The 14237-nt window shown below is 44.5% G+C and overlaps 1 protein-coding gene across 1 annotated transcript in view; it reads right to left on the bottom strand.

The window, feature by feature from the left end:
- Positions 1 to 11181, bottom strand: part of NT5DC4 (5'-nucleotidase domain containing 4) — a 44150-nt gene extending 32969 nt beyond the window's left edge. The window contains 2 exon segments of the mRNA XM_076000453.1: positions 8899 to 9029; positions 11133 to 11181. Of these exon segments, the coding sequence (XP_075856568.1) occupies positions 8899 to 9029; positions 11133 to 11181 (180 nt within the window).
- Between the last annotated feature and the right edge of the window lie 3056 nt (positions 11182 to 14237).

A 14237-nucleotide genomic window follows, 5' to 3' on the forward strand; every position in this document is an offset into this window, starting at 1 on the left:
TTTCTACATCCACCCACAAGACATATGGAGACTTCGCCAGAAGCAGGCCCTGGGATGCCCGCCCACCCCACTATAATGTCACGCCAAGGGCTGGAATTCTTCTCCTGCTGGGCTAAGCAATGTGCCTATGTACACAGGCAAGTACCATACACGCACAAGGATGTAGCACTGTCTCAAGTCCCAAAGACTGACAACAATCTAACACCCAACAGGAGAAGACATATTAAAGAAGTCATGGCCTGTTCACTATTCAGCCATGAGAAAGAATAAGGCAGTGCCCTGTGTGCAAATGGAATGATCGCCAATCTGTGCTGCTCAAAGCAGGTGCCAAATGTCATGCAGAGTATGACACCACTTGTGTAAAACATGTGCCCATATTTTGGTCCCTCTCACATGTACACGTAGCAGGGACAAAATTATTAAAACATAAGCATTCAGAGTTCCCCCACCAGCCCTTAAGGAAGACAGGGGTTCCACAAGACACTGGAGAAAGTGCAGTAAGCAAGACAGGGAGTCGCAGAGATAGGAAACTGAAAAGCAAGACAGAAAGACTTTGGGGGTTGAAGGAAAGACATTGTTTTTAAGGACTTTGCAGGGTGGTCTTGTAAAAGGCAATTTTCATTCTTTTGGGCCAGCCAGCACCTGGCCTCTTGTCTATGTTAAATGAACCCCCTCTTTAGAAGGCAGAATCCCCTTTGCAATAGAAGCCGACAATGCCAATGGCTCACGTTCTCAGTTTCCCTCGCAGGAGGTTTTGGATACATGGCTCCACCAATCAGATGTATTCACCCAGTGTTTGGACCAGAAATTAGTGGCATGAAGCACCCTGCCAATGAGGTGGCAGTGGTGGCAGTACCTCCAGTCCCCAGGGTGGCAGGTGCAGCAGTCCTCAAAGCTAGCAACCAGGCTCCAGAGTGGGCATCATGGTGCTGCAAGCTGCAGCCACCAAGGCCTAGTCGGTGGTCAAATTGCAACCAGACCAACTCTGCAACCTGACTTCTGGGGTTGGTCTCGTCTGCAGAGCCTCCCAGCTGTGAGATACCATGTTTCCCAGAAAATAAGACAGGGTCTTATATTTATTTTTCCTCAAGAAGACACCCTAGGGCTTATTTTCAGGGGGTGAGTTATTTTTTTTACGTACAGTACAACAATCTACATTTATTCAAATATAGTTAAGTCGTCTTCTTCTGGAACATCTTCATAACTCTCCAAAGCCCGAATTCCATCCTGAATTTCTTGCGACTCTATTTCCTTTAGAACCATTGGCCCCAATCTCTCATGTCAAGCAATTGAGCTCTCATGGGGCAGATGAGAAGGGCTGCTCATCTTCTTTACCGCTCTGCGAGGAAATGCATGGGTTGTGCAGATACGCTGCGTAGCCACGCCCATCACTAGGTCTTATTTTCTGGGTAGGGCTTGTATTGCGCAAATGCTTAGAAATCCTGCTAGGGCTTATTTTATGGGTAGGTCTTATTTTCGGGGAAACATGGTATCCATAGATTCTGTGAGAACCACTATTGTCTAACAGAAAACAATGATTTCTGTTGCTTACAGCCACAAATCCTGACTGAGACACATGGACACAGCACCTCTCTCCTTAGTGCTCTCAAGGGACCTTCAGTAAAGAAGGTCTAGGCTAGTTCAAAACTGAGGCCATATTTGTGTTTCTTTTGGACATGTCACTGTGCAAAGGCAAGAACATGGACTCCCGGTTTTATTTGGGTTACGTGCAATGTGCATATCACACATTATGAATATGGGAAGGACACTCACCCCCTGTTCCCCGTGGCCGCTCCTGAGGAAGAGAATGATGTGGGGAGGAAGACTTTCTTCTCATTTTATATTCTCTTCACTAATGAATTTTTTTTAATGTTTTTAGAGTTTAAAATAATTATTTTTAAAAACAAATGTAACACATTTGTAAATAATCAGAGTGTCTACATAAGAGAAAAGTAAAATACACACTCTAGCAAAAGGCAGAGCCTTTTGAAGAAGCAGGTGGTGAGGAATTGGTAGTCTGCTAATATCAGTTCTGAGAATCTTAATTTGGTAGGTCGTCATGACTGCGCACATTTTCTTTTTAGTTTTTTATCTGGCATGTCTTGATGTCACTTTGTATTACTTGTGCAATAAATGATTATTTTTTAAAAATCATCTTGAATGACCAGCAGAAGGGCAGCTCTGCTCTGCAGCAGACCTTAGACAAGGCAAGGGACAGGATGGGGACAGAAGGAACCCAGATAAAAATCCAGCATATACTTAGAAAACCTCCAACAGCCCTAAGTGTCACTGCTATTGGGGGGCAACTGGAAAGACCATCTGTCACAAGGTCAAAAACAAGAGCCATTAAAAAATTGTTCTGCCCATACAATGAAATATTATCCAGCAATAAAAAGCCAACAACTACTGATACCCACAGGAAATAAAAGAATCTCACAGACATTACAGTGAGTGAAGGGGCCATATACCAAAGAATACATAATGCTTGATTAAATTCATACAAAACTCTAGCAAGGGCAAAACTATATCAACAAAAAGCAGAGGTGATCAACTGCAGAGGGGCAAGAGGGAATTTTGGGGGATGATGGGAACTTTCTCTAACTTGATTGTGCTGGTGTTTATACCAGCGTATACATTTGTCAAAACTCATCTTACTCTAAACTTAAAATGGGTGCATTTTATTGTATGCAAAGTGTACCTCAATAGAGGAGGTGGTTTTGAGTGAACACTTGTATCTAAGTAACTCTTTTTTTTAGAGAGAGGAGGGCGGGGGACAAGATCTCGCTATGTTGCCCAGGCTGGCCTCGAACTCCTGGGCTCAAGCAATCCTCACACCTAAGCCTCTGGAGTAGCTGGGACTACAGATGTGCACCACCACGCCCAGCTACATTTACTCTGTATATATACTTGGTGGTATTTATGAATGAATGATGGAAGAGTATGACCACTATGTTGTTCATTTGTACTAGACTGCGGCCAAGTTTTTATGTGTCTAAGAGAAGAGGAAACAAAGCCTCTATCCATCTCCTCATGTCCTGTGTGGGCACCAAAGAAGACTGGACCAAGGTGAGCAGGTGAGATGGGTCTCCCCTCCCTGGCCTCCCCGCCGGCCCCAGGCAGGCTCAGGAAAGGAGGGTGATGATGTGCTCGCCTGATCACTCTGAGGAGGGCCAGCTGCCCAGCCCAGGGGCATCTTCACCAGGAGCGAGGGCTGGCCAAAGACTCTGTTTTCAGAATTTGATGGTTATCCCTACAGGGAACCAGATGAACAACATCATGAAAAGCAGACCCAAGGAAGTAACATCCCCGATGGCTGTCGACAGACCCACGTTTCCACCTCCCAGCTCACCCGCCCAGCCAGGGCTCCACACTGTGCAGTGAGAGGCTTTGAACGTCTGGGCCCTGGGGCACTGGCCCGACCAACCCCCTTGTTCTGGGAGTGGGGAGAGAGGCCAGCAGGGACCCTGGCCTTTGCCCTTAATTAAGTTGTGAACCCAGTCCCTACCCATCATTGATCACCGGGTCCTGGAGCGAATGGCAGCCCACAGTAACTGAGATCCACACCTGACTTCAAAAGGCAGGAGAGGCCAAGGAGCAAGTGGGTGGGAAGGCATGTGGGGAACACGTAACCTGGATTGTAAAAAGAGGAGTGGTCAAGAGGGAAAGGTTACAGTGAGGTCCAACCCCGGCCAGCTCCTGGCAGCTAAAGGTGGATTCATGTACTCCAGAATGAGAAGGCATGTTCTGGGCTAAGGCAAAATAATATTTTTATCTAGGGAATTTAAGATTGCAAAGGCTTTTCTCGTTTTTTTGCTTTGTTTTCATAGAGCCAGAGTCTTGCTATGTTGCCCAGTTGCCTAGGCTGGTCTTGAACTCTTGGGCTCAAGCAATCCTTACCCCTCAGCCTCCCAAAGTGCTGGAATTATAGGCATGAACCGCAGTGCCTGGCCTTGCAAAGGCTTTTTGATGATAAGATTCTTAGAAGTTCCAAAAACTAATATCAGTTGCAGCTAGGTTAAAAGAAAACAAATAATGATGATTAATCATAAGGAATCTGTAGCCTCCTGCTTTACAGAATGCTTTCATTTAAACTATACTCTTGATCTACACAGCAATGTTAGAGACAGGGAACCTATTATTACCTAGGCTCAAGGTCATGCTGTAAAACTGTGTATCAATTCACAAAAGCACCTTGAAAATCTAATTCATTGACCAATACTGTTTGACATTGTTAGATAGAATGGGCTATGCTATTGACATTACCTAAAACATATTTAGATCTTTTTTTTTTTTTTTTTTTTTTTTTTGAGACAGAGTCTCACTCTGTTGCCCAGGCTAAAGTGAGTGCTATGGCGTCTGCCTAGTTCACACCAATCTCAAACTCCTGGGCTCAAGCAATCCTGCTGCCTAAGCCTCCCGAGTAGCTGGGACTACAGGCATGCACCACCATACCCAGCTAATTTTTTCTATATATATTAGTTGGCCAATTAATTTCTTTCTATTTATAGTAGAGAAGGGGGTCTCACTCTTGCTCAGGCTGGTTTCGAACTCCTGACCTCGAGCAATCCGCCTGCCTCGGCCTCCCAGAGTGCTAGGATTACAGGTGTGAACCACCTCGCCCGGCCCCATATTTAGATCTCGATGCTATTCACAGAGGCGTCTTTGAAGTGCTTCTGTTGAGTGGAAGGCCAAGCTCAGACGTCGTCTTCTCACTCTCGGCCCTGCCCAGATCACTCCCCTGCTGTCCCCTGGCTTAGGTTTTTGTCTATACAGCTAAAGGTTAACGACTGGCTGGCATTTGCTTTTATTGTAATAAAATGTTCACTAGAAAAAGCACCTAAATTCGTGGATCGCATCAAATAATCTCCCAGTTGGCCATGCCCAAGGAAAACCTGCCTGCAGACCTCAACTGGACAGCAAGACCCTGAGGGAAGTCCCCCCGAAAGGCCAGCGCAGGGCCTGGGTGCAGAGTAGAAAGGCCCCCAATCTGGGAAGTAATGTGTCCCGTACTCAGCTCCCAGGGATGCTGGGGATTACTGCACGGCCAGTGGCAGAACCACGTTGCCCCGGGCAGAAGTACACTGCCATCACATTAGTAGGAACGTTATTATTGTTAGTTTTACAAATGCCTTCTCCTCTTTCTTCTGGGCACCAAACTCGAACTGCTGTGTGCGAATGACCACCACAGGTCAAAGGTATGGAAAGTTGGCAGGGGGGTCTCAGCAAAGGTCTCAGGGAATGCGTTGCCTGGGCAGCTTGTTGCAGAGAGGAGACCAGCCCATAGCCCAAGCCATTCTGTCGCTGAGAGATAACTTGGCCTTGCCTCCTCCCGCCCTCGTGGCCCCCTCCCTGCTCTGAACCCCCCACCCCCACCCCGCACTGCAGTCACTGTGGTCATGGCACTGGAGCTGAACCTGATTCTGTCTCCCCAGTTTGCCTGTGAGCTCCAAGGAGGCCAGGGCTGTGCCTCAGGCCGTTGCAGGAAGTTGGGGAATGGGAGGAACAGCCAATCCAGAGAGGGAGGCTGGGGCCCATGCCTGCTCTGCCAGGGAACACCTGCAGGCCTCGGAGCCTCTCTTTTTCCATCTGTGAAATGGATGAGCTAAGCCCTACCTACCACACAGGGTTTAGAGCTGAGCTGTCCAGTGTGGCAGGCACCAGCCACTGTGGCTAATGAGCACAGAAGTGTGGCCAGTTTAAGTTCAGATATGATCTAGAAGTGAAATGCACACCAGATTTCAAAAACTGGTGCCAAAAATTGAAAGTAAAATCCCTCAATAATTTTTATGTCGATTATGTGTTGAAATAATAGTTTTTTCCTCTTTTTCATTCCTTTTTTTTTTTTTTGGCCTCCAGCTTTACATAGATGAAATAATATTTCTGATATATTGGGTTAAATCATATATTATTAAAATTAATTTCAACTTGTTTCTTTTTACTTTTTAAAATGTGGCTACTAGAAAAATTCCAGTTATATATGGGCTCACATTATATTTCTATCGGACAGTGCTCGCTTAGAAAACAGACAGCACAGCAAAGAGCTACTCGGATGGATGGAGTTATTAGGACGCTGTTTCTTCTGGTCCTTTCTCCTTGAATCTTGCACAATGTGGGCACAGCCAGGGGGAGGGCTTGGCAAATCCCTGTCAAACATAAAAGTCTTGGAATTTCTCAGCAAAAGGGTCAGCAGCCCAACTGCCCTTAACCCCCTCCCCAATGCAGGTAAAGAGACCTGAGCCCCAGAACAAATTGAATAAGATCCCTGATGATCAACCAGCAAGATCATCATTTTCCCAGTAGTTTGGGGACTTTTCTAAGCAGTCACTTCCAAATATCTTTTTTAAATTAGCTTTTACTTTGATAAAACTGCTTTTGTTTCTGTCACTCACAGACTCTTTCTCCCATCGGACTCTGCCCGGTTTTCTTCGGTGACCTACTAATACAGCAGCGCTGGGTTCCCTGTCCACACAAAGGCCCTGAGGTTGGCAGAATCCCGCTAAAGTGGCCCTAGACAGGAGTGCACCAAACCCAAGTGATGCCCCCTTCCCGGGCTTCAGCTTGCTCAGCTCTAAGATGGGCTCATTCACCTGCCGACCTTGTGTTTACCTTGGGGCAAAGGCCCAATGAAGGAACAGACATGTATGCAAGTTTTTTGTGGGTGAATCAGCTGTCAAATGTGTGAGGCCCACACTGCTGTTAACAGAGAAGAAAAACAAACACGTTTTGAAAGAAAATCCTCACAGGGATCGCCAACCTTCAGCAGGAGCCACGAACTGTAGGCACCTGAGAGTCTAAGATCATCCAAACCCCATTTTACAGATGAGAAGAAAACTGAGGCCGCATTAAAGGAGGAGAAGGGTCTGCTCCAAAGACCAGAAACCAAGATTGCAGATGCCTAGGGAGAGCACTTTGCATCTGGTTAGTACTCTATAACCTCTTTTAAATTTTAAAATAACACAGTTTTCATATCACAAAGCAGTTATCTTTTAGAAATTTTTGAAAATACAAAAAAAAATATATAGTCCATAATCCCCTCAACCAGAGGTAATCCTATCAACTGTTCGGTACCTTTACTAAATAGCCCTTTTTCTCCTCAATGTGAACATACCTGTATTTTTTTTCTTTTACAAAAATGTGATACTACTACAGTATTTTATAATTTGTTTCCCCCCGCTGAATAAATAGCAAACATTTCTCCAAAGCAAATATCCTTTTATACTATTACTATATTATCATTCATGACTACAAGATATTGCACTGAATGGATGTGTAACTGACCCCTGATTACTGAGCATTTAGGTTTTCTCCAGTTTTTCTCTGTTACAACAATGCTACAATGAGGATACTTATAGATTTTTTTGTACACTTTCATGATTATTTCCTTTCTAAAGTGATTCATGATATTGACAACTGCTCTGCAAATTGTTGTGACTTCACAATCCCCCAACCAAGCATGGGAGTACCCATTTCTTCAACCCTCCCTAACACAGATGAGGTTCTGTAATTTTTTCCATCTTTTCCAGTTTAATAGGTAAAATTTCCATTTCTCTGCTTACTGCAGAAAATTAAACATTATTCATGGGTTATTGGCCGCATATATTTCTTTTTTTAATAACCTTCCTAGTCACACATTTTCTTTGCCTCATTTTTCTATTATAGTCTATAGTCTTTTTCTTAATTATTTCTAAGAGCTCTTTGTATATTAAGAGTATCAATCCATTGTGTCACGTGTTACAGCTCCTGTTGGTTTTTATATTGTCTAACTGGTGTTTTTTCATGAGTATGGAGTTAACTCTATGAGTATTTCCTCTGTCATTTCTGCTTTGTGTGGTTAGAAAAAAGTCTTTACACCATAAGGATAAAATTATCTGTGTTTTCTTCTAAATCTCATTAAAGACCATATTAAATATTCCACTTATTAAAATTTTTCATATGACTTGAAATTATTTTAGTTGTGGTATGATTCAGAATCTAACTTTGTTTTCCTTTTCTCAAATGGTTAGTCAGTTGTTCCGATTATCTCATTTATCCTGGGTTTCACAACACTGGCATTGTTGACATTTGGGGCTGGATAAGTCTTTGTTGTGGAAAGCTATTCGGTGCATTGTAGGATGTTTAGCAGCATCTCTGAGCTTTATTAGATTTCAGTTGCATCCCCCTGACTGTGACAATCAAAAAGTCTCCTGACATCGCCAAGTGCTTCCCGGGAAACAGAGTCACACTCAAATGAGAACCACTGATGTGTCCTTCCCCCAGTGATCTGATATACCACTTTTACCATTCAGTCAATTCTTTTTTTTTTTTTTGAGACAGAGTCTTGCTTTGTTGCCCAGGCTAGAGTGAGTGCCGTGGCGTCAGCCTAGCTCACAGCAACCTCAAACTCCTGGGCTCAAGCAATCCTTCTGCCTCAGCCGCCCGAGTAGCTGGGACTACAGGCATGGGCCACCATGCCCGGCTAAATTTTTTTATATATATATATTAGTTGGCCAATTAATTTGTTTCTATTTATAGTAGAGACGGGGTCTCGCTCTTGCTCAGGCTGGTTTCGAACTCCTGACCTCGAGCAATCCGCCCGCCTCGGCCTCCCAGAGAGCTAGGATTACAGGCGTGAGCCACCACGCCCGGCCATTCAGTCAATTCTTATGCATCATATACACTTGGATCTATTTCAGGCCTTTGCATTCAGTTCCAAGTAGTTAATGTGTATTCTTGGACGAGTAGTACCAAACCTCTTTGATTATTGCAGTTTTGTATTAACTTTTAAATCAGTTTATGTCCTTGCTCTCCAAGCCTCTCTCTTTTTTCATCCTCCACAGAGGACACTTAATCTTACCGAGCTATCAGGTGAGAATGGAACGAGAGAGGCCCAGGCAGAGTCTAGGGCAAGGAGGGTCCCACCTTCGTGTCACGGAGCTGCGTGCTGGGTGGGGCCTGCAGGCACGGGGGTGCCCAGGCTGATAGGGGAAAAGGCGCCCACAGGACCTGGACGCCTATCTCTGGGGCCATCTGGTGAAACCAGCGGGAAAGAGCTGCAGCAAACAAAACAGGAAGATGGGGCGTTACTAAGTGGGGCTGGGGGATGGGTGGGGTAGAGGCAGGACATCTGTGATTCTTTGCAGGGCATATAGACTTCTGTTGTTCTATGAGGAGTTGAGCATAGTTGATTCTAGTTGCATCCCCCGCCCCCACTGTGACAATCAAAAATGTCTCCTGACATTGCCAAGTGCTTCCCGGGAAACAAAGTCACATTCAAATGAGAACAACTGATGTGTCCTTCCTCCCCGTGATCTGATATACCACTTTTATCATTCAGTAAATTCTTATGCATCATATACACTTGGATCTATTTCAGGCCTTTCCATTCAGTTCCAAGTAGTTGAGAGATAACTTGGCCTTGCCTCCTCCCGCCCTCGTGGCCCCTCCCTGCTCCCATTTTGGACTGGATAATTCTTTGCTGTGGAAAGCTATTTGGTGCATTATAGGATGTTTAGCAGCATCTCTGAGCTTTATTAGATTCTAGTTGCATCCCCCCGATTGTGACAATCAAAAATGTCTCCTGACATTGCCAAGTGCTTCCCAGGAAGCACCTGTAGGGAATTAGCCCTTTAAGCCTGTTTAGTGGAGGAGCCATATATTCTCGTGGGCATGACTGATGGTACACTCTCCAGAGAGTACAGAGAACTTAGGGCTCCTTATCTCTGGGAAGGAGGTTCCCACCTCTGCCCTGGACTGTTGGGATGAACAGATCCGGGCTGCCTCCCCCAGGAGCCCACAGGCTAGAGGTTCTAGCACTTTCAGTTCAGTCTTCTCAGAAAGGCCTATTCCTGGTTACCAAGTTTTCTCCCCCATGTCAGGGGCTTGGGCTCTGTCTCTTGACTGTCCAACAGCTCAGATCAAAGAAGTGACTGGCATCCCAAAGGCACCAATTAGGATGGTGTCAGTTGCAAAAAACAACAACAACAAAAACCCCAGAAAACACAACTCAAACTGGCTTAAACAATAACAAAAAATGTATAGATCACATCACAGAAAAATCCACAGGGAGGCAACAATGTTACCAGGACCTGTTCTTTCCCTGGCTCTGTGCCACTCCCCCATGGTAGCCATGTCCTTGGTAAAGGCTTGGACTCTGGTGTTCCCAGATGGACACCCTGGGCTGCATGATTCCTTTTCACAAGCAGCACGAAATTCTTTGCTCCAAAATCCCAGCAAAAGTTCTGAGATACACTCTGAATAGACCAGAGTAGTTCGTACGTCCATCCTGCAGGTGGATAGAATTGGCTTGCCTTGATTGGCTTAGAGCTAGAATCATTGAAGTCCCCCACTAGAAATCGAAGCCGCTGGGAAGGGGGAAGGGAGGAGGGAATGGAAGCTGGGACACCCACAAGTCCACTGTGCCAAGCTTCCTGAAGAAGCACGAAGGGAAGCAGGCTTGAAACACTTGTTGCATTGAAGAAATTTTCCTGCTACATCTGCAATAGACTCATGACATCTTTGTCCTTATTACATCTTTATAATTTCTTCCTAGGCTCAGGGCTCAAAAACCCTACCAACCTCAGGTCAAGGCTAAAAAATGTAAGCATAGCACATGCATGGGACCTACATCAGGAACTAGAGCCTGAATACCAGGCAAAGCCCAGTTCTTGCTGCATGTTCTGGCCAGTCCCTCAATAAAGGGCACACACAAAGGTCTAAGTGACAAGGATGATGTTATAAGTGTCTTGTCTGAGAAACAATTTGTGGCTATTACAGCAAAAAGTACCCTGATGAAGCAAGCTGGCCTGCTATAGCCACTGCCCATCCTGAGATGCATGGCTGCTCCAGAGTGCCAAGGGGGCTTCCCAGGACGAACCAAGCAATGAAGCAAGAGCCCTAGTCTGGCGTCAGCCCGGCAGCTTTGCAAAGGCAATGCCTGGAACAGCCTCCCTATCTCTGCAAAACATGTTTCTCATCACATGTCTCAGCAGTTTTGCAACAGCCTTCCCCATCAAGCAGGTCAGCGGCTCCTACCCATGAACTCTGCTGTTTTGCAAAAAGTTCTGCAAGGTGGGGACAGGGGTTGTAAGTGTAGGAGATGAGCCTCCTCTTTCCCACAGGCTGGAGGCAAACCCAGGCTTAGCCTGTCATGGTACCATCAAGCTTGCCCCTGCAGTCAGGGTAGACCCAGCTGCCATAGGCCATGGAGCTGTATTGGGAAAGCCATCGTTGCACACCAGGCATTCAGAAAATGGCAGCAATATCATTGTAATTATGCAAATAAGGCTGTTTTTAGTCCAGCACTTCACCTTGGCTCATTTACATGGGAGATCTTACCAGAGTACAAGATCCCAGCCACCAAACCCCAGAAATGGGTGACACAGGCATCGTTACTATCTACAAAGTTAAAAATAACCTCCCTTGTGTTTTCTTTTCCTTCTCCTTTAATCATCCGCTTATTTGTATTGGCTTTGAAGACTCCAGAAGCACAGGCCACAGGTTTCGTGGTAGAGGCTGCCTTGCCTGAGCACACGTAGGAGTCTCAGTGGTGCTCTGTGTTTCTATGGTATCCAGCTCTCTGCTGGCCGCAAGCTTTTCTGAAGGAGCGATCGCCAAAGCACACAGCAAAAGTTGTTTCAATGGTCCTTAAATAATTGCCCGCACACCTTAGGAGGGGCGATGCAATTGGCTTCTAGCAGTCTCACTTATCTCAGATTTGGAAATGCTCCTGCCTTACTGATCAGATGTTTCCTCTGGGTGGGACACCAGATAAACCGTCTCTGCTTTGCTTTCACTTTCTCCACACTGTAAAGACACATTCGTACCGTGCTGCCTGTGTGACCTTGGATTGCTTTCCTAACCTCTACGACCCTTAAGTCTTCTCATCCATAACGTATAACTTCCTGATTGAGTTATTGTGAGGAGCAAATGAGTTAAAGCAAGTGAACATTAAATTAAGGCATGTTATGACTAATTTTGTACCACCCTACTTATTGTCTGATTTCCATTGGCCAAACCCAACTAAAAATTACATGACACAGGAAATCTAAATTATACCTGTCCCATAATTATGTATGTATTAATAATTACAAATTAAATATTCACTTAAAGCAAAGACTAGTACAGAACATGGAAAATTAAAACAGTAGATTGGGAATCATGAGTAGGTGATTTATAATATATTATTTACATAACATGGGGAAAGTAAACTCCAAAGAGTTGTAGTAGGTGGACTTAAAATTTTGAAATGCAATAGACATATTTTGTGAAATCTATGAAAGATTAAAAAATCTTCCCTTCAGCTTCTGCCTTAGCTATAGCTCTATCTATTGTTACATAACAAACTATCCCAAAATATAGTGGCTTAAAATAAGCAATTTATTTTGCCTACACTTGGAGGATTTGGGATTTGAGAAGGGCTCTGCTTGGCTGCTCTTCTCTGTTCACGTGGCATCAGTTAGGGTGTCTCAACTGGGACTGGAGCTCCCCCTCGGAGACGGCTTGCTCACACAGCTGGCAGGCCGGGGCTGGCGGATGGCTGCGACCTCCGCCAAGGCTGTTCTGGAGGGGCAGATCTTGGTTCCACTCCATGAATCTGCTTGGGCTACCTCACAGCATAGCAGCCGCAGGGTAATCAGACTTCTTTTACGGCAACTACCTTTCCGTAGAGCAAGTGTTCCAAGAGACAGTGGAAGCTGCCAGCCTCTTAAGGCTTGGACCTGGAAATGGGCAGTCACTTCTGCCAAATTCTATGGATCAAAGCAGTTAGAACCCGCCTAGCTTCAAGGAGAGGGGACATAGACCCCACCTCTGTGAGAAGAGGGTCAAAGAATCTGTGGCCATTCTCAACCAGTCACAGTTATCTTTTTGTTAGGCCAGCCTTGCATGCTGGTGCCACAGATAAGTCATTACCAACATTTCTTGCCTTACATACTTCCTTATATTCTCTTTCCCCTGCACTGCACCTCTTACTCCTTCCCACCTCCTGGTCCTTTGCCCTTCTCTCATACCTGCCAATACTCATTTCCAGTGACAGGTTCCAAAGCTCCCCGACATTCCAATGACTTCATATTAATCAAGACCTTTGGAATCTGGCAGACCTGGGTTAGAACCAACTCTATCAATTATTTGCTATGTCCCTGGACAAGATGCTTAATATCTGACACTCAGTTTCTTCACCTGAAATAAGAAAGCTACCTACCTCATAGGATTGTTGGGAGAATTAAGAAATAATGTATTTGGCAAAAATTTTAAAGTCTGACAATACTAAATGGTGGCAAAGGCATAGAACTGAAATTCTTCTACACTGTTGATGAGAGTTTAGACTGGTTTCATTTGGGGACCAATTTGGCAATATCTGATAAGATTAAAAATGAACATATACTACATAGCAATTCTACTCCTAGATTTAGACTCTAGAGAAATCCTTACACAGGTAGCCAAGGAAACCCATATGAGAATGCTAATGCAAGCACTCTTTTTCACTGGCAAAAATTGGAATTCACCTAAATGTTGACCAGGAGATAACAAACTGCAGTGTGGTCATGAATGAGCCCAAGCTACATGTATGAACATGGAGGAATCTCACAACTATAATGCTCAGCAAAAAAAAAAAAAAGTAATTTGTATGAGAAGATATATAGTGGAAGATCATTTACATATGGCTTCAAAATGTACAAACAATGTTACATATTATTTAGGAAGATACATAGTAGAGTATATATAGTAAAAAACATGGCAAAGCTCAATGTACAGCAGCCACCACTATCGTTTATACTCAGAAGTCCACCCCTTGTAATTTCCTTAACTTCAAGATTCTCTCCTTCATTCCAGCCTTAAGATAGAAAAAGGTGTTTCCATTTTTACAAAAGTCCAAATGAGCTTGTGAATAAAGTCGTGGAAGACACTCTAAATCTGGTTACCCAGATCTGGACCAGCTTAGTTGAACTGGCTTTTGAGAACAGTCACCTTTTTTTTTTTTTTTTGAAGGCAAGAAATCAAATCTAGAAATATACCATGTGGTCAAACACTAACAGTGGACAGATTTCTGAAAATGCTAATTTGAAAGCAAGACATGCCAATATCACTAGTTCAATATCACTAGTTCAATATCACTAGTTCCTTCATTCCTAACCAGTAGATTGAAACAGGAAGCACTAATTTACCACACGTGGCCAATTTAGGTTGCCTGTTTCGGGGTTCTCAACCCTGCAAGTATATTGGAAACCCAAGGGAGCTTTTAAAAATCTTGATGCCCAGGC

Source organism: Microcebus murinus, chromosome 3 (genome assembly GCF_040939455.1).
Source record: "Microcebus murinus isolate Inina chromosome 3, M.murinus_Inina_mat1.0, whole genome shotgun sequence".
Taxonomy (NCBI): Eukaryota; Metazoa; Chordata; class Mammalia; order Primates; family Cheirogaleidae; genus Microcebus; species Microcebus murinus.